This window comes from Lynx canadensis, chromosome D1, assembly GCF_007474595.2.
Source record: "Lynx canadensis isolate LIC74 chromosome D1, mLynCan4.pri.v2, whole genome shotgun sequence".
Lineage (NCBI taxonomy): Eukaryota > Metazoa > Chordata > Mammalia > Carnivora > Felidae > Lynx > Lynx canadensis.
This window is the reverse complement of record NC_044312.2, coordinates 115,674,869-115,690,083: the sequence shown is the minus strand read 5'-3', so window position 1 is coordinate 115,690,083 and position 15,215 is coordinate 115,674,869. Positions and strand designations below refer to the sequence as shown.

The following is a 15,215-nucleotide window of genomic DNA, read 5'->3' as shown; positions in this document are numbered from 1 at the left end:
CACGGCTCCAGGCGAGAGCCGTCCACTAACTGTGCACACAAGGCCTGAACAGCTCGGAGGTGACAGCCCCTGGAATGTACAGCTTTTTCCAGGAAACTCAAACCGAGTCTCACACATGCACACGTATACAGATTTCTTTAGTCCAGGCCCCATGACAGCCTTGTTGGCAGTCCTGGTGACCCAAGCTCTGCTGGGGCCACACTGGAGTCCTTCAAGCTGCTGGGGGGTGGGGGAGGGGTGCCACTGGAGACCCCAACGTGGGGACCCCTTACGTGCCACAAGCCCTGGCCCCTCCCCCAGGTCCTACACGTCAGTGATCTGGGGGTGTGCCCATGACCACAGTTCCCTCTCTGGCTCCATTCCTTGCTGTCCCCCTGGCATGTCCTGAGGCTTGAGCGGCCCGTGCCAAGGCCCTGTGGTCGGGTGCCTCCTGGGAGGGATAGCAGACAGCCCTGTGGCTGGGTGAGAACTCCACTTGTGGGTGGGCAAAGCAGCTGGGGGGGGGGGGGGGGGGGCTCACAAGGGTCCAGGCAGAGAACAAGGCCTGGCAGCCCTGGCCCAAGGGGACCTCAGGGGTGGCTTTAATTGGTGGGAGAGGGCCCCAGGCATCCCAGGTATGTTTTTCCAGCAGGGTTCCGGGCCTCTCTCCTTATCCTGCCTGTCCCAAGGTCTGCTAAGTCACCTCCCCACTGCCACCTGTCTAGGCACCCTTACCCACCGAGCATCCTGGCCAGGGCTGAGGTTCAAGGAGGACCCACCCACCCACCTGTCCCTGTGGGACCTCAGTCCCCACCCACCCAACGGCCTGCCCCCTCTAAGTTCAGAGCTTCGACGTGAGACCCCCATGAGGGCGTGAGCTCTCCAAGGGCAGGGAGAACCCCCACAGTGGCCCCATGGCAGAGCCTGGACAGACCTCACCCTGTGTGCCCAGGCTTCTGGCCGCAGTGACCCCAGCAGGGGTGGTTCCAGGGCAGAGGAACGCAGGAGAGCATCTTGGAACCCCTCGTTATCCACCTCTGCTTCTGAGTTAAAGGAAGACGCAGGCATGGGAGTGCCTAGCACACCTGGGGACCTTACACCCACCTGGCCCAGACTCAGGGACCGGAGGGCCAGCTGCCGCTGAGTGCAGCTCTCCATGAAACGAATTTTGTGTTAAGGGGCACCTGGGGGCTCAGTCGGTTAAGTGTCCGTCTTCGGCTCAGGTCATGATCTTACAGCTTGTGGGTTTGAGCCCCGTGTCCTGCTCTGTGCCGACAGCTCAGAGCCTGGAGCCTGCTTCAGATTCTGTGTCTCCCTCTCTCTCTGCCGTTACCCCTCCCGTACTCTGTCTCTCAAAAATAAACAAAAAAAAATTTTTTTAAACAATTTTACGTTAAGACTATAGCTTATTTAGCGTAAACACAGGTTATCTGTGAGGCAGGGTGGAGCGTCATGTGGGGAGCTCAGCCTGGGGGTTCCTCGGCAGCAGGAGCCCAGGGTTCCTGCACCCCCAAGTCTCTGTGGGGCCAGAACCAACCTCAGCAAAGGGGGAACCCCTGTACCAGGGCCCCAGGCTCCTACATGGGGTCCCACACAGGCTCCCATTCAAGGCCAGGCTGCCCTGGAGAATCATCAAACCCATACCTGCTCCCCGACTGCTGGAAGATCCCACAAAGGATCCGAAACACACACACCTCCTGACCCTCCCTGATCATGACCCTCACCTTGACCATGATCTTGACCTTTGCCCTGATCATGATCCTCATCCTGGGCCTAACCCTGACCCCTTTCTCGGTGCTGGCCTGTGTCCTGCCCACTCCCTGTCCCCTGAGCTGTTGCCCCCCCCCCCCCTCCAGCCATGCCCTTCTCCCAGGAGGCGGTGGGCACAGCCCCTGCTCCTCTGCCTGGGAGGTTGGCACCCAGAGGCTGGCACCCAGCCCCCACAGAGATGCCCTCCCAGATGGGCAGCCCCCTGTGGCCGCTCCGGCCCTACTCCTCTGCCTACAAGCAACTCAGAGCCATGGGGGTCAGAAAAAGGTAATGGGGGCCCTTCTGGATACAGCAGGACCACTCTGGTGCTTCACCCTCCCAGGGGGCTGGCGGGGAAGGATCGCCAGGGAGGAGGTGCCCAACGGGGGCCCCTGCGCTTTGGGGTGGTATCGGCCCCGGGGAGGTGTCCCAAGGCCTGCTGCTGTCAGTGATGGCCCCACCCCAAAATGTGGTCCTTCCACTGGGTGGTCTTTGCTCCCAGGCAGGGGTGGGGCTGGGCAGGCTGGCACCTCTGGGGGTGCTAGGGTCTGGATGAGGGTGGAGCCCACCCCAGGGACCATCCGAGCACTTTGGGCTCCCCCGCCAGGGACGAGCGGTGCCCAGGAGCCTCCCTGCACGCCCGGGGCGAGCACCCTCTCAGCCCCCAAGGTGTGGCTGATGGTGCCCCTGCCACCTCAGCCTGGAGCAAACACAGGACGTGTCTGCAGGGCCCTGGAGGGCCCATGCTGGCCCCTGCCTGGAGGCGAGTGATAATGGGGCTACCGCCCACCAAAGAGCTTTCCGAAGGCCAAGTCCTGTCTGGCCACCCCGGTGCCCAGTGGGTGAGGCAGGGGCGGGGCCTGTAGCCACTACATAAGGCGTCCGGGGCCGGCCACTCGGGCTGCACACAGGTGCAGGGAGCCTGCCCGGTGTTCGCGACGGGAGGGGCCGGGTCCAGCGGTGACCTCTCTTCACGCATCATGCTGGGGCCTCGGCTCCTGCTGCTCCTGTCCTGCGGGGGAGCCCTGCTCGGCGCTGGTGAGTGGGGGCCCGCAGGCCGCGCCACAGGGGCGGACAGACGCCCGCTGCCCCGGCGTCAGGCTGGCCGCAAGGACGTCGATGGAGCGGAGGCCCCTCCCTGCTCTGTAGCTGCCCCCCACTCGCCAAGACCCAGGCCTCTGCCAGAGAGCAGGCTGCCACTCACCCCTGCCCTGGGCGCAGTGGCCAAGAAAGGACGCTGGGCTGCGGCAGGGCAGGGGTCCCTCGGGGACACACAGTCTCTTCAACAACCGTGCGTGCAGCGAGATGCGGGCACGCTGGGCAGGACGGTGCTGCCCGGGGCTCCGCTCTCCACACTGGGCCCCAGGACCTGAGAGCGCTGTAGGGTGTAGGGAGCAGGGCAGCGGCCTCGTGGGTGCTGGAGCCGAAGGGCCCAGCTGGAGACCCCAGCTCCACTGGGTCCTATGAACAGACGAGCCACAAAGTGGGCTCTAGGCCTCAGTTTCGCTGCTCGTAAAAGTGGAGGAAACATTCCCCCCCTCATGGGGCTACCGTAAGGATTAAGGAAGCGGGGCCAGAAGGGGGCTCATGTCAGGGCCCAGGGCCACCACCACCGTTGCAGAGGCTCAGACAGGGCTGCCGCTTCCTCCCGCCCCATCTTCCCAGCCAGGCCCAAGGAGCAGGGGTCCCTTTCCCCCTCCCCTCACCCCCACCTCCGGTTGCTGGTAACCACCCCAGACCCCCCGACGCCACAGGCTGAGCACAGCCTTCACTCCTGCCCCCAAGCCAGCCCCAAGGGGTCCTACGGTGGCCCAGAGACTGCGGGCACCAAGCCCTCTGGGCCTCTCTCTGCCCGAGCCCAGCATGACTGGTTTCTTCTCTCTCCTTAATCCTTGGTCGGCTGCTCCCTCCTTGGCGGGCCCTCGGCCGGGGACCCTGGGTGTAGGTACTGGGGGTGGGCCATGAACTCCTGAGCCCAGTGGGTCTCCCCTCGGCCCGCCCCGCCCCTTCCCTCCCATGAAGCCTGTCCCTCACCCTCGTGGCTCTGAGCACTCAGGACCCCTGGCCAGCCAAGGCCACTTGCCTGGGCACGTCCCCTCTGAGACCTGGACCCAGAACCAGGACGAGAAGGGGGGCACCCGGGAGCCAGCCGGGGTGGGGTGCAGGCCTGCCGGTGTGACGAGTGGATGTCGAGCCATGGGGGTCCAGCTGTGAGTGCCACAGGCCCCATCCATCCACGTTTCGGCAAACGCCCTCTGAGCACCAACTCGCGTGAGGGTGCTGAAAGGCGGGCCCTGCCCTCCTGGACCAGAGACTCAAAGAGCACAAGGTCAGACGCAGGGGCCCTGGGGTGCTGGGGACTTGGGGCAGGTACAGGAAGAAGGCTCCTGAGGCAGGCCGGGGTGGAGACGGAACGGGCAGGGGCGGGCAGGGTCTCCCAGCGTGTAGAAGGGACAGCACGTGCTCTGGTGGCGCTGTGGCCTGCGGGGCTGAGAACGGTTGGGATGGCAGAGCCGCCCACCCTGCGGGCCCCGTGGGTCCGTCCTGGGATTCTGAGCGGGGATGCAGAGGGCCCCCCGGCCTGCCTCCTGAGCGTGCCTCCAGGGAGCCTCCGCCGCCAGTGGTGGGGGCCACGGCTGACACAGAGCCGGAGGGCCTCAGTGAGGCTGGCAGGGGGGGACGAGGAGCTGGTGGAGTAGCCACTGCAAGGGGGGGGGACCAGGGAGTGACCCACTGCGGGGGGTGGGGCAGAGGATACAGCCGGACGTGTCCTGGGGGCGGTGGTGAACTGAGAGGAGGGGCAGAGATGGGGACCCGTGTGGGGGACACCGTGGAGGGAAGAGGCCCAGGAGACCAAGTGTCACTAGCCCGCTGGAACTAGAGCAACACAGCCTCCACGCCACCTGCCCCATCTGGGGACCCCCTCGGCCACCGGGCAGTTGTCCACATCCCCTGGCATCGCCCCGAGACCCAGAAACACGGCAGAGCCAGAGGCAGAGGGAGCACGGGGGAGGGGGCAGGATCAGGACCCCAACAGCTGCACAGGCTGCTGAAGCAGGTGGGAGCCTCGGCAGAACTGAGGGCCCGAGTGGGTCTGGGGGACGGAGGCACTGGGAGCACGGCGGCGGGGGGAGAGCCGAGGAGGCCACGGCCCACAGGTGAGGCCCGCGGGGTCAGCGACTCCTGCCCCTGGCGGTCACGTGACCGTCTTCACCGGGCACTTCTCTAGTAACGGTCACCACGATCCCAAGACTAAGAGGTTGGCAGGGAGGGAGGAAGTAGGAACGCAGCCACTTGGGCGGCTGGTAGACGGGGTAGCCCCCCGGGGACTCTGGACCTCACCCCCGGGAGCACGGTGGGTGGGGTGCAGCCAGACGGAAGGACAGCCCGGACAGCCGCCCACCGACTCCGGGCCGGCTCGCCTCCAAGGCCCAGCCCTGTGCTGTCAGGGGGCCGCTCCCTCCCCAGGTCGCCTCGCGGCCTCCGGCTCAGTGACCACAAGGCCCCTCCCGCCCGGGGTCCACAGGGGAGCCAGGCAGCCTGTCCCGCGTGGGGGGCTCTCTCTGTTCAACCTGGGGGGCGCCTGCAGCGTGAGTGCTGGGAGCCCGGCAGGCAGACCGCAGGTGCGGCGGGGCACAGGGACCCCTCGCCCCACTCCGCCCACAGGACTGGCACGGGGCCACACACCTCTCGTTCCCCCAGGGGCCTCTCCGTCCTCCCAGCACCCCCAGCTGCCATCTCCTCGCCCTCAGGCCCCGCTCCTTGCCTTTCCACACATGCACGTGCACCGGCCTGCCCACGCAGGGACCCGGTGCACGTGTGACACGCGTGGCTGAGCCGGGCTGCTCAGAGGGCGTGAGGAGTAGAGCCGGAGCCAGCAGGCTCTGAGCTCCCGCCACACGGCTCCTGGCCGACAAGCCGCACACCCGGGGCGGTGCTGACCGCAGCCTCTGTCCACACAGGCCTAGACGACACCCCCTCTGTGCACCCGGGTCTCCAGAGGCTGCAGGACTCCCCAAAGACAGGTGAGGGCCACAGCCAGCCTCCCATCCCGTCCTGCAGAGCTGCCCGGAGCACCGAGGCCACAGGGTAGCCGTGGTCTGGGGTTTCCCTGAGGGGAACCCGGCTCCGCAAAGTCTCAGCCGGCCCCTCGCCTGGAGGGAAACAAGCCCACGCAGCCGGAGGGGACAGGTGCCCGCGTGGGTGCTGAGCTGCAGCTCTGTGCCCTGCAGACCCCGGGGCCGATGCCTCGGTTCCTGTAAGGCTTGGGAGGCAGACCCAGCCCACAGCTGGCCTAGGACTGCGGGGCGGGCAGGGCCTCTTTCCCGCCCACACCAGGAGGGCCTGGAACTTAGCCAGGGGCCCAGCTCGTGGGGTCAAGCCTCCCCACACCTGCCCCGTCAGCCAGGTGGACACAGGGCCCCAAGACTCTGTCCGCTACCCCCACAGGCTCAGACAAGGGCTGGTGCTCCACATGGGGGGCCGGACACTTCTCCACTTTCGACGGCCACGTGTATGACTTCCCGGGAACCTGCAACTACATCTTCTCTGCCACCTGCAAAGACGCGTCGCCCACCTTCAGCGTCCAGCTACGGCGAGAGCCCAGCGGGAGCATCTCCCGGATCATTGTGGAGCTGGGGGCCTCTGTGGTCACCGTGCAGAAGGCAGTCATCTCCGTCAAGGATGTGGGGTAGGCCACGTGGCTGGGGTGGGAGGCTGGGCGGGCAAGGGGGCTGTCCCTGACCACTCTCGTCCCACAGGGTCGTCAGCCTGCCCTACACCAGTAACGGGCTCCAGATAACACCCTTCGGCCAGAGCGTGCAGCTGGTGACCAAGCAGCTAGAGCTGGAGCTGGTGGTCATGTGGGGCCCAGGCACCCACCTCATGGTGAGGACGCCGGCAGGTGTGGGGGCCCGGGGCCCGGTCCTCCCAGGGTGGGGCACTGACCAGGAGCCTGGGCGGGCCCGGGCTCACCCCACCGGTGCGGCGAGGGTCCCGGGGCCCCCTGACGGCGGTGCCCACCCACCCGCCACCGCAGGTGCTCGTCGAGAAGCGGCACAGGGGCAGGCTGTGCGGTCTCTGTGGAGACTTCAACGGCGAGCGGACGGACGAGTTTCTGAGTGAGGAAGGTAGGTGGGGGCCGGGGCCCAGACCCCCTGAGGCCCGGCCCCATGGTGCTGACCCTGCTCCGCCCCCCACCCCTAGGCAAACCCCTGGAACCCCATGTGTATGCCGCCCTCCAGACGCTGGATGACCCCAACGAGATCTGCACCTACGAGGCCGTCCCCAGCCCCTGGGTCCCACAGGCAGAGCATGTACGTGAGGTGACGGGGACCCCAGGGGCCGCGGTAGCCCTTCAGCCACGGTCGGGGCCGGCCGGTGGAGCGTGAGGGGCTCTCCGGGGCCAACGACACCCCTGGCCTTCTAAGGCTGGTGTGGGATCGGCCTTGACCCCCAAAACCCCGAATGGCCCTCTGCCCAGGCCCAGACCTGCAGCCAGCTGCTGACCCTGGTGTCCCCCGAGTGCAACGTGCCCAAAGAGACATTCGTGCTGAGCTGCCAGGTGGACATGGCCGCGTGCGTCCCGCCAGGCCGGCGGGACTGTAGCTGTGCGACGCTGTCTGAGTACTCACGCCAGTGCAGCATGGCTGGCCAGGCCGTCAGCAACTGGCGGGGCCCCGGCCTCTGCTGTGAGTCCTGGGGAAAGGCCCCCCGTGCCCCCCCCCCCACGTCTGTGAGACGGAAGGAGAGCGGGTGGAGGAGGGCTGGGCTAGGCCCTTGGCGGGGCAGGGCAGGAGGGGCGGGCTCTCACGGAGGCCGCGCGTGCCTGCAGCCTTGGGCCAGTGCGCGGCCAACCAGGTGTACCAGGAGTGCGGCGAGGCCTGCGTCAGGACCTGCTCCAACCCCCAGCACGCCTGCTCCGGCTTCTGCACCTTCGGCTGCTTCTGTCCAGGAGGTGAGGGCAGGAGGGAGGTCACCGGGGGGTCCAAGAGAGCGCCAGAACACACGGCACCGGATCCGACCAGGAGCGGCACCCGGGTCTGGGCACCCTGGCTCGAGGGGAGGGTGGCTGCGAGTGCAAGCGGGGGACGGGGTCAGGGAACAGAGGGACAGGAGCCTGGAAGGACCGCCCAGCGAGGGCGTGGGAGGGCATCTGGCCCCGGGGCTAGGAAAGCCCTCTCCTGCAGATACGGTTCTCGATGACATCTCCAAAAACCACACCTGCGTGCCGGTCACCCAGTGCCCCTGCGTGCTCAACGGGGTGGTCTACGCCCCCGGGGAGGTCATGACATCCGCCTGCCAGACCTGGTGAGTGCCGGACGGCTTGCCAGGGCACGCGGGCAAGACGGAGCCGTGGGGGGCGGGACGCAGGGCTTATATAAGGGGCAACCTCAGCCCCGGAGGCAGCCAGCTCTACCAGCCTGGAGCGTCTGGGGGTGCCAGCTGGGTCACCCCCCGCCGGTCTGCAGCCAGTGTACCATGGGCCAGTGGAAGTGCACAGAGCAGCCCTGCCCCCGACGCTGCTCCCTGGAAGGCGGCTCCTTTGTCACCACGTTCGATGCCAGGCCTTACCGCTTCCACGGCACCTGCACCTACATCCTCCTGCAGGTAGGACACGCCACAGCGGGGGCGGGAGGGCCACACCGAGCACCCCCGGGCCATCTGTGCTGAGCCACATCCCCCTCCTAGAGCCCGCAGCTCCCCGAGGGGGGGTCCCTCATGGCCTCGTACGACATGTCTGGGCATTCTCACTCGGAGACCGCGCTAGCTGCTGTCATCTACAAGTCCAGCCAGGTAAGGCCACCCTGTCAGCGGCTGCTGTGCTCACCCCGGGTTCCCAAGCATTTGCATCCCTGCTACGTCCCAGCTCCTGCTTCATCCGGCCTGGCAGGAGGGGAGGCCACCCCCCGCTCCGGGCACCCCCATGACTCAGGCCACCCTCCCTCCAGGACAAAATCGTGATTTCTCAGGACGAGGTCCTCACCGACAAAGGAAACACCAAGTGGCTACCATACAAGACTCGTACGTCCTTAGCCCCTGCCCAGCACCTAGGGCCGCGCTGGGAGACAGTCCCAAAGTGGGCTGCTTCCTGAGCCCCCTGTCCCCCCAGGCAACATCACAGTCTTCAGGCAGACGTCCACCCACCTCCAGATGGCCACCACCTTCGGGCTGGAGCTCGTGATCCAGCTAAAGCCCGTGTTCCAGGCGTACGTCACCGTCGGGCCCCAGTTCAGAGGCCAGACCACAGGTGAGCCCCTCCCTGGCCTGCCCGGCTTGGCCAGAGCAGAGAAAGGGCCCAAGAGAGTCTTGCTCGTTCAGCGCTCACGGCCCCAGGCTGGCCCTCCCAGGTGGCAGCCAGTGACAGCCTCATGCCCAGGGCATGGTGATGGGAGGAGACGGGCTTTGAAGTTTGGGGCAGGGCAGGAGAGCAGGCTGGCTCCCCGCCTCACGGCCCGGCCGCTGCAGGGCTCTGTGGCACCTTCAACGGGGACACGACCGATGACTTCATGGCCAGCACGGGCATCGTTGAGGGCACTGCCTCGCTCTTTGTGGATTCCTGGCGGACCGGGAACTGCCCAGCCTCGCTTGAGCGTGAGACTGACCCCTGCTCCATGAGCCAGCTCAACAGTAAGTGCCAGGCCCCGGGGGAGGTCCGCGGGTGGGCGCGAGGCCCAGGCTGGGTAAGCCCAAGACCCATGCCGCCCCTGTCCCCCCAGAGGTGTGTGCAGAGACCCGCTGCTCAGTGCTGGTGAGGGAGGGCACGGTGTTCGAGAAGTGCCATGCCACGGTGAACCCCAGGCCCTTCTACAAGGTGGGCAGGGCCTGCGGGCCAGTGGGGGGCCCGGGGGGTGGGCCCTGGGGGTCGGGGGTCCCCCGGCTACCATGCCCTGTCCACCCGCAGAGGTGCGTGTACCAGGCCTGCAACTACGAGGAGACCCTCCTCCACGTCTGCGCCGTCCTGAGTGACTATGCCCGAGCGTGTGCCACACGGGGCGTCCTGCTACGGGGCTGGAGAAGCGGCGTGGACAACTGCAGTGCGTGTGGCGGGCGCGGGCAGGGGCGGGAGGGGCCCAGGGCATGCGGGGATGGGGGAGGGGGGGCAGGGGTCACAACGGGGTCCCGCCCAGTTCCGCCCAGCCACCCCCCCGAGGGCCTGACCCCAGCGCCCCCACAGCCACCCCCTGCACGGGCAACCAGACATTCGGCTACGACAGCCGGGCCTGCGGCCGCACGTGCCTCTCACTGTCCGACCGCGCTGCCGAGTGCCACCCGAGTGCGGTGCCCATGGACGGCTGTAATTGCCCCGAGGGCACCTACCTCGACCACGAGGCCCGGTGCGTGCGCAAGGCCCAGTGCCCCTGCCTCCTGGACGGCTCCAAGTTCATCCGAGCTGACCAGTCTGCCATGGTCAACGGCGTCATCTGGTGAGCAAGGGGTCCCCGGGGGAGCTGGCCCACCCTAGCCCGCGGCCCCCAGCCAGGGCCAGCACACTCACACAGCCCCCCTCTCGCAGCTACTGCATCAACGGGAGGCTGAGCTGCCCAGGGCGGCCGCAGATGCTCCTGGGTACGTAGCTGTGCAGAGGCCGGTGGGACTGGACAGCCACGTGCCGTGGCCCCTCTAAGCCAGCCTCACCCCTGCCCCACCCCCCCCAACTTCCCTGCAGCCACCTGCTCGGCCCCCAAGATCTTCCAGTCCTGCAACCAGTCTTCGGAGAACACGTTTGGGGCAGCCTGTGCCCCCACGTGCCAGATGCTGGCCAGTGGCATCCCCTGCGTAAGGCTTGGGGCAGAGGGGCAAGGGAGGTCCCCCGAGGGTAGACCCCCCCTGGACAGCCTGTGGCGGACGCCGCCCAGGGCCTCTCCCTGGACCACGAGAGGATTTTCGCAAAATCCCCAGGGAAGGCAGGGCCACGCTGTCCCTCTGTCCCCGTCAGCCCGTGACGAGGGTGGCTGGTGCCCAAAGGGGGCTGAGAGGGTCATGAGTGGCCCTGGTGGCCAGGCCTCCCACCATTCAGGGAGGGGATGTCACAGCTCAGCAGTGACACAGAAGCACCAGGACCTTGCTAAGAGAAGGGCCTGGAGCAGGTGTGACCACAGGGGACAGACTGGGAGGAATACCGGGGGTCTCAGGAGGACCCAGGGCCCTCTGGCAGCAGCAGGCAAGGCCGTCCTCCCAGGGACCGCTGACCCTCTCCGTACAGGTGCCCACCAAGTGCGAGCCTGGCTGTGTCTGTGCCGAGGGGCTCTACGAGAACGCCAGGGGGCAGTGCGTACCCCCTGAGGAGTGTCCATGCGAGTTTGCAGGGGTCTCCTACCCCCGGGGCGCCCAACTGCACACTGACTGTAAGACGTGGTAAGCCACAACCTTACCCCGGAGGCCCCGGTGGCCCGGAGGTGTCCCGGGGTCTCCCACCAACCCCACCAAGGTCGGGGCCCAGCAGGAATGCACGTAGGGCCTGGGACCCCCTGGAACGCCACATCACCAGCTTCTCTCCCCAGCACCTGCTCGGGGGGGAGGTGGACGTGCTGGCAGAGCGCCCGGTGCTCGTCTACCTGCACCCTGTACGGGGAGGGCCACGTGGTCACCTTTGACGGGCAGCGCTTCACGTTCGATGGCAGCTGCAGCTACGTCCTGACCACAGTAAGGCCCCGCCCTGGGCCGTGGGCAGTGGGCGCCACGGGGGCCGCTGGGCAGGCTCCTCAGCACCCCCTCCCCACAGGACAGCTGCGGGGCCAACAGCTCCCAGCCCACCTTCAAAGTCCTGACAGAGAACGTCGTGTGTGGGAAGTCAGGCGTCACCTGCTCCCGGGCCGTCAAGATCTTCCTGGGGGTGAGCGGGCTGGGTGGGGCCTCCTCACACTTCAGCCACCAGAGCCCCAGGTCCTGGCCGCTGGGCACCCCCAGACCCCTGCCGTCTGCGTGGTGGGCGGCAGGAGCCCCCGGAGCTGCATAGCGGTGCTAAGGGGCGGGGGGTGCTCTTCCCAGAAGCTTGATCCTCAGCCCCTGGTTCAGTTTCCACCACGCTCTGGAATGTTCTGCCCAAATTCCAGAGGGCAGGCCCCCAGCACAGAACTGGCCTCTGGCAGACACCGGCCCAATGCGTGTCCACACTGCCTCAGAGAGCCCCGGGCAGGGGACGTGGAGCCCGGTGACATCTGGCGGCCGCCAAGAACTGCGGACAGGCCGCCTCATGACAGCCCCGCCCCACAGGACCTGACCATAGTGCTGGCGGACAGGACGTACACGGTCAGTGGGGGGGACCCTCACGTTCACTTCCGGGTGCAAACCGGCTCCCTGAACCTGGTGCTGGACATCACCATCGGTAGCAGGTACAACCTGACCCTCGTCTGGAACAAGCACATGACCGTCTACATCAAGATCACGCGTGCTGCCCAGGTACAGGCGCTGCCCCAAGGCCCGGGGCGGCCCGCGGGGCAGGGGCGGGGCCCGCCCTGACGCCAGACCCCCGCAGGACGCACTGTGCGGCTTGTGCGGCAACTACAACGGGAACATGAAAGACGACTTTGAGACACGCAGTAAGTACGTGGCGTCCGACGAGCTGGAATTCGTCAACTCGTGGAAAGACAGCCCCCTGTGCGGAGACGCCAGCCTCACGCTGGACCCCTGCAGCCTCAACGCCTTCCGCCACGTGTGGGCAGAGCGCACCTGCAACATCATCAACAGCCAGACCTTCGCCGCCTGCCACAGCCAGGTGGGCCCCCGCCCCCAGCGCCCCCAGCACCCCCCCACCGTGCGCTCCTCGGACCCTGGCCCAGGCGGGCGCGCCGGGCAGGCTCTGAGGGCCCCTTCCCACAGGTGTACCGCCTGCCCTACTACGAGGCCTGCGTGCGAGACACGTGTGGCTGCGACACCAGCGGGGACTGCGAGTGCCTGTGCGACGCGGTTGCCGCCTACGCCAAGGCCTGCCTGGACAAGGGCGTGTGTGTGGACTGGAGGACGCCCGACTTCTGCCGTGAGTGCCCTGCCCTGTCGGCAAGGCTGCCCGCATGCAGTGCTCTCCCCGGGCGGGCGCGGGTACAGGCGGCCCCCCGACCAGGGCACCAAAGGCCTGATGGACGCCCCTTCCCCCAGCTGTCTACTGCGATTTCTACAACGGCCACACGTCGGGGGACAGTGCGCCCACACAAACCCAGGACACCAGCTGCACGTGGCACTACCAGCCATGCCTCTGCCCCGGGAACCCGCAGAGCGTCCCAGGCGCCAACATTGAAGGTACAGGCCAAGAAAGAGGTCTGGGCAGAGGATGCACCGGGAGGAGAACGGGGTGTCGGGGGCTGGGGACGGGGGCGGGGGGTGGGGGGCCTGTATCCAGGCTTCCGCGGTGACGCCGGGACAGGCGGGAGACACAGAGGGGCGGGGCCCTCCAGACCATCTTCTCTGCAACCCGCTCCCCAGGCTGCTACAATTGCTCCCGGCACGAGTACTTCGACCACAGCAAGGGGAGCTGCGTTCCCTGTGGTAAGCCCCATCGGCCACCCAAGGCCCCCTCCCAAGCACCCCCCCACCCCGTGCCCCCCAGACCCCGCACATCCTTCTTGCGACCTCCCAGCTGAGGCTCCCGGAGACCCTGGCAGTCTGAGCCCGGTCAGTACAAACAGGAAAAGCATCAGCCTCCCTTCCTCCTCCCCAAACATCAACCCACCCGGTCCCCCAGACCCAACCCTGCCACCCTGCTGGGGGGTGTGGGCGTGGACCGGGAATCCGCTGGGAATTCAGCACCAGGTCGCCCAGACGACCGCCTTATCATGGGACGGGACAGAAGAAGGTGCAGACGGAGGCAGACGAAAAGCAGGGACGCGGGCACCTCTGTGGCAGCTTCGTCCCCCGGGGTCTGTAGCTGCACGAGGCGGGGGGCAGACCCTCTTCACCGCTCCTTTCCTTGCAGTGCCGCCACCCGCCACGCCCAGGCCCACCACAGGTGATTGCACACGCCCGAGGTGCCAAGGGGAAGGGCGCTCTCCCCCAGCTCCCCGCCAGCTCGGCGGGGCTGTGTCTGTCGGGTCGGGTGCCCAGACCCATGGTAGACAATCCTGTCCCTGCATCCGCAGCCAGTGTGTGGGGGATGGGGCAGGGAGCTCGCCAGGACCGTTCCTGGGGCTGCTCTGCACAGGGGGACCGGTGAGGTCACAGGGGAAGGGACATTTAAGCCTCTGCCCCCTGGCCCACCGCAGCCTAAGCAGCCACTGAGAACACCAAGGCTGACGGGGAGCTCAGGGTGCGGGTTGGGGGAGGGGCCCCACACCTCAGCACTGAGAGAACTTTCCAGAAAGTTGCATCCTTAGCACAGAATCCCTGCTTCGGGGTGGCCCTCGGTTTCCACAAAAGACTCATTCTAGGAAAAGCTTGTCACAGTACGTGACCGTTCCCTTCCGCCTTACGCTATTGATAGAAAACACGTACGACATGCCACTGAGACGGGCCCCTGCAACAGGCACGGGCCCGGCATGCTGCCCACCCTACCTGGCACAGCAGAAGGCCTCCTGGCAGCCGACGCACCTTGTGTCCTGTTAGAAGCGGTGGGTGGATGGACAGTCAGTGGCCCAGCGGCCACGCGGTCAATGAAAACACCACCAAAGCCACTCAAGCCAGGGCCAGTCACAGTAGCACATGGGAATGAGAGGGGAGAGGACAGGGGACACAGAGCCCTCCCGAGGGGTGCAGGGACCTCAGAATCAGCAGGGAAAGTGGGGGCAGGGCTGGAGGGATGTTCTGGGCTCTGCCCCCTGCAGACTCTCCTCGAACCACCTCTGCCATCACCACACGGGCCACCTCAGCACCAGCCGCAACAGCCTCTATCGAGTCAACGGCCACAGGATCCACGGTGACACAGGCCACAAGGAAACCCACGACGTTCACGCTGAGCTCAGCCACGCAATCCACAGCTCGGGCCACAGAGCAGACCACGCCAGTACCGCCGATCCCACACACGTCAGAGACATCCACAGGGCCCCCAAGTAAGGATGCCGCCACGTGACAGGCCCCAAAAGACCAGGCACAACACATACCGAGAAACAGGACGGAAGCAGCAAGGGGCTGCATGGGAGGGAGGCAGGTGAGGTCGGGTCACGAGGGGGTGCCCATCGAACCCCCAGGCTCAAGCGTGGCGCCCTAATGCAGCTGCTCAGCTTCTCAAGACCAGCATCAGAGACCCACCCTAGGGGAAACACACACCCAGGGGGCCAGCACACGTGCCACTGCCTTCAGTGCAGCCCAAAGTACTACAGGTTGGGTGAGGAGCGTCCCAAATCGTCTGACAGGAACCTAGAAACTGAGACCTTACCCAGAACACGAGCAGGAGGCCCATGGCGGCAGGCACCGCCCAGCACAGAGAGCCAGATGAGAGTGGGGGAGGGGGAAGGGTGCCACATGGGCAAAGCAGTACCAATTGAAAGAACACTCCAGAAGCCAAGGTGCAAAGGACTCACAAAAACCCAGGGGGAGACGGAAGGTAACACGATAGA

General features: G+C 66.7%; 1 protein-coding gene across 1 annotated transcript; it reads left to right on the top strand.

Moving 5' to 3' along the window:
- The first annotated feature begins 2,633 nt into the window (after positions 1-2,633).
- MUC6 (mucin 6, oligomeric mucus/gel-forming) lies at positions 2,634-14,728 on the top strand. The gene is made up of 29 exons (XM_030333871.1): positions 2,634-2,766; positions 5,691-5,753; positions 6,178-6,418; positions 6,489-6,615; positions 6,767-6,857; positions 6,934-7,043; positions 7,211-7,418; positions 7,562-7,684; positions 7,917-8,037; positions 8,199-8,337; positions 8,419-8,523; positions 8,679-8,751; positions 8,840-8,977; positions 9,196-9,357; positions 9,447-9,541; positions 9,632-9,764; positions 9,905-10,154; positions 10,244-10,296; positions 10,397-10,506; positions 10,934-11,085; positions 11,232-11,373; positions 11,453-11,563; positions 11,944-12,129; positions 12,206-12,445; positions 12,550-12,706; positions 12,826-12,966; positions 13,150-13,212; positions 13,640-13,672; positions 14,484-14,728. The coding sequence occupies exons 1-29, from the start codon at positions 2,709-2,711 to the stop codon at positions 14,726-14,728; spliced, it is 3,870 nt and encodes a 1,289-aa protein (XP_030189731.1). The 5' UTR covers positions 2,634-2,708.
- Positions 14,729-15,215: the final 487 nt, after the last annotated feature.